At 36.4% G+C, this 4,337-nt stretch overlaps 1 protein-coding gene across 1 annotated transcript in view; it reads right to left on the reverse strand.

Annotated features, from left to right (window-relative positions):
• The window catches only part of LOC117108710 (kinesin-like protein KIF20B), a 24,941-nt gene extending 20,880 nt beyond the window's left edge, over positions 1–4,061 (reverse strand). The window contains exons 1-4 of the mRNA XM_033250826.1: positions 3,947–4,061; positions 2,507–2,731; positions 1,462–1,720; positions 614–807 (exon numbers count right to left, since the gene is read on the reverse strand). Coding sequence (XP_033106717.1) covers positions 614–807; positions 1,462–1,720; positions 2,507–2,731 — 678 coding nt within the window. The 5' untranslated portion in view covers positions 3,947–4,061. The remainder of the gene's footprint in view (positions 1–613; positions 808–1,461; positions 1,721–2,506; positions 2,732–3,946) is intronic.
• Positions 4,062–4,337: the final 276 nt, after the last annotated feature.

Consider the following 4,337-nt stretch of genomic DNA (forward strand, 5'->3'; position numbering starts at 1 on the left):
CTTTATTTAAATAGTCACTGTGTTTCTCTTTTTTCAATGTTCATATAAGAAATAATCAATAAGTTATTAAAGTACAGTACATTTATACATATGATTTGTTCAGACTTTTTCTTTCGTGTATTTGCAATTCTTTGAGTTAATTGAATAATGTCATAAAATAATTCAAAACAGGGGGTGGGCAAGTTTTACTGCCCTTGACAAACAGCAGTAAAAAAGGTGGTAATAAGTTGCTCTAAATGTGTCAATATTTAAATTTTAGTGATTTTTTCTTATTTTGAAACTGTTGTATTTGTTGCGATACAATAGAAAAAAAATAAGTGTCCTATTAATAGGGGTTATTTGACCATTTGGCACACTCAAAAGGTGTCTCCGTCACCTTAATAGGGGTTTGCCGCTGTGTTAAAAGATATATCACCCCTCGTTTCACAGAAAAGTGTCCCCTTAATGGAGATGTCCCCTGAATAGGGGTGTCCCAAAGGAGGGGTTCTACTTAATTTATAACTGAGCATTTATTCATCCATTTTATGCATGTAAAAAACTTGAGATGTCTTCATGTAATTCACTAATATTTGTAGATTAATTTAAACACAATTAGGTCAGAATAAAAACATACTCCTTTATTGGGAACAGCTAAACGCAAAAGGGCAGCTTTCTTAGCTTCCTCCGCCTTCAGTTGTGTTTCATTCAGCATAATGACATCAGCAAACAGCTTAGGTTTCATCTGCATGCCAGGGTAAAGCCTGCCCTCAGTGCTGTTAAAGATAACGTCTAATGAACGTGGTAAGATGCCTCCATCCTGGGCACTACCTGTATTAAATTGAAAAGCAGTCACATAATTAGAAACAAATGTGGAATGTGTTCATCAGGGAAATCACTGCATCGTACAACGGTCAAATTCAACTCCGCTCTCTGCGAGAGCTACACCATCTGCTAATTTTCGGTGGCCAACTAAATGATTGAGCATATGCGTCGTGGCATTAGGCGAATGTCGGCTTTAGGCAAGACTTTTTTTATACCTTATTATAATTTTATTTTTATTTTCTCCTCTGGATGTTTTTGGCAAAATCCATTTGCTAAGTAAGAAAACAAAATTCTATTTTCATTTTTTTTCTCCGCCCACAATGATCTTTAATACAATAAGTTAGCGAAACAAGTTATAAAAAACAGTCTCGCCTTAGATGCAAACAGGACATAAGGACTGTTTTCCAGTTTGACAATTATTGTGTTAAGAAAAATATAAAAGAAATGACAGCACCACTTTTGAAACTAACAATATATACTTTATTCTCTGGCTTTCATCCACACAGTGGACATCATCAGGAGAAAAGTTATAAGAAAAGTTATAGCATGACTAAATTATAAGAAGCCAATGCAATTAATGATTCGTACATTCTTGTTTTCTTGCAGGGCGATGAAAGGAATAAAGAAAAATGCTTTAAAATACTAAGAGAATTAACTTGCCTTGTATTGTGTGTGTTTTCCCAGCATTTGTGACACCATACGTAAACACTAAGCAGTTCTGTCCATCTACAAAATCCTTCACGGTTCCTAACATCGTCTCGTCAAAGAACCGCTTTTGACTGGTATCTTCATGAAAAATGTTTGAGAAGGTATATTTGTGCGTCAAAGCTCCACCCACACGTGTAATGTTTTTGAAGTTGAAGCTTTCACGGGGGGCATGCATAAGTAGAAACGAGTTATCCACCACTTCCATACAATCCTGTTTTAATAGAATAATCAAAAAATCATTCTTTGTACACACAATCATTCTTAGTACACAATCATTCTTTGTACACACAAGTTTTATAAGTCAGTAATGACGTCATTATTTCATTTCCACATAATTTTCCTACTCTAAAGTACACTAACTTGATTTGGAAATAATGAAAAAAAAATATGTAGAGTCAGTGGTAGCCGTTTGGCACAGTGGCTTCACTTTAGCTTGTATTTTAAATTCTGTTGATATACAAAATGAGGGTGTTTTTAGCTTAAAGCAATTCTCAACTGAACATAAGAATCAACTTTACATCAAAAACTAATTTGATCATTTTGTGTCTTTGATATTTATTTACATACTTTTTGGTATTATTACTTTCAATTATTATTGTGATTATTGATATGATTGTCATTGTTAAGTATAATTGTATGTATGTCTTATTGTTGTATGACAATCTCCTACTCTTTTATGAAGAAATGCTTCTTTAACATGCACATGGGCCACATTGCACGGAGGACCAACAGCTTAAATGATTTTTTTGAAAGATGAGGTGCTTTTCTTATTCCGTATGCATTTCAGTCCTCCAGTTGAAATACAAGAATGGATAGAATTGAACCGGAATCTCCATGGTCCAGAGCCTACACAGTGGCGGTTTAGCTATATGCTACATATCTCAGCTTTTGAAATTTGAGTTGTCCCTCACTGTGCATTTATTGCTTGTGTCCTTGGGGCATTAATGTGTACCTAGCACAAATTATCTTTAAAAAGTTTTAGAAGGAACTTTTTTACCTGTGACTCGCCATCTTCTACTTCAGTACCAGTGAAGGGCCGGATTCTTAAATACACTTTAATCGGTTCTTTATTGTGTGCCACCGATTGCCGTGTCATCTTCATTGGCGTAAGCAAGTTCTCAAAGAGATCTTTTCGGACAATGCTTCCTGTTGATATTTCAACATCATCATCATCAAAGGTTTCATCTTCGCCATCTAAAAGGTCATACTTCAAAGCGGCCATCTGAAAAACAATATGTAACATTTAATCCATACTGTATATACTGTAAGGCCTGCGTGGGGAATATATCCTCTGTGCAAAAATTTGGTCTAGAATATCCATTGTTGCATTTCAGAAAATAGGGGCAAATTTCCACACAGATTTTGCCAAAATTAGGCTGACCTGATCTTAAAAATATATAAAAACAATGTTTTATGCAGTATTTACGATTCTGCTCACCTATTTTCCTATTCATTTCCGTGCAAATTTGATCTGGTTTTTGAGGTATCATCCACGCAGTTTAAATACTTTACAGTGTGGCATTTATTTAATCACCTATCGGCACTGCCACAGTGCAAAAAAAAAATCTGCTGTTTTCTATCGGCACCGCCGCAGTGCAAAAAAGCTGCTGTCTGCATTGTTGGAACTAGTTAATATGTTGACGGTTTCAACAATATTTTTGACAATAATATGGCTAGGCCGCTAGTCCTAATAAATCATTGATACAATAGTATTTATCTATCGATTGAAACATCAATTTCGAATTAACAGCAGCTTTTCGACTGTGGCAATGCCGATCGGCGATAGAAAACTGCAGTTTTTGGCACTGCAGTGCCGATAGAAAACAGCAGCTTTTTTCACACTGCATGCAGCAGTCATTAGACAGCAACAGCTTTTTTCGCACTGTGGCAGTGCCGATAGAAAACAGCAGCTTTTTCGCACTGCAGCAGTGCCGATAGCCACTGCGGATCCTAGACCTGACCTAGGCTAAAAAAGTTACTTTGCACAGACGGAAAATCACAACCACAGGATGTGTCCACAAAACTTTATCCTTTTTTAAAAATTAAGAACACTAACTACCTACGATAGAAGAATAGACCGAGGAGGCCTAACTAGGAAGGAGGCAGAGGCCCAGTGTCTAGGCCTAGGACGTCCTAGCTACCCTACGTATAGCTCGCGTCTCCTACCTAGACTAGGGCCCCCTAGCCTAGCAGGGAGGCCTAGCCTAGCCAAGGGCCTAGCCTAGGCCTACAGCAAACAACAATCCGTCTTACTACTAGGCAGTAGGCCCTAGGCCTACTCTTAAAACATAAGACTCTAGGATTCATAAATGCTAATTTTAGTGCTAATGCACTTACAGTACTAAAGTATCAGAGATTAACAATAACACCAACGTTTCAGTTTGTTTTAAAGTTCACTAAAATTAGGAATTCTAGGCTTACAACAATAGATACACACCTCAACTTTCGCTCCTTTTGCAGGCGGCCAGCTCACATTTCAATTTTCAAATAGTGTTGCTGCCTGAGCTGCAAACAGAAACTAACCAATCACCTGAATAGTGTGTTGTGATTGGTCAATCACAAATGACGTAGATTTCCATGACCTCTATAAGGAGGTTGAGTTAAAAAAAAAAAATCAGTTATATCAATATTGTTGAAGAATTAATTTGACACATGAACTTCACCAGTATAAATAGGCCTACCCAAGTGACCTGTGATTTATTGTGTAATTTTGAGATGCCCGTTGAAATGTTTTGGCAAAAAAAAAAAAAAAAAAAAAAAAAAACATTTTTGAATGGCAATTTTGATACTTTCAAATGGATAAATCAGAAACTTTTTGAAGAGTGGCA

The sequence above is a fragment of the Anneissia japonica genome, unplaced genomic scaffold, assembly GCF_011630105.1.
Source record: "Anneissia japonica isolate Jap-2015-1 unplaced genomic scaffold, ASM1163010v1 scaffold26_len2425191_cov177, whole genome shotgun sequence".
NCBI classification, from domain to species: Eukaryota; Metazoa; Echinodermata; class Crinoidea; order Comatulida; family Comatulidae; genus Anneissia; species Anneissia japonica.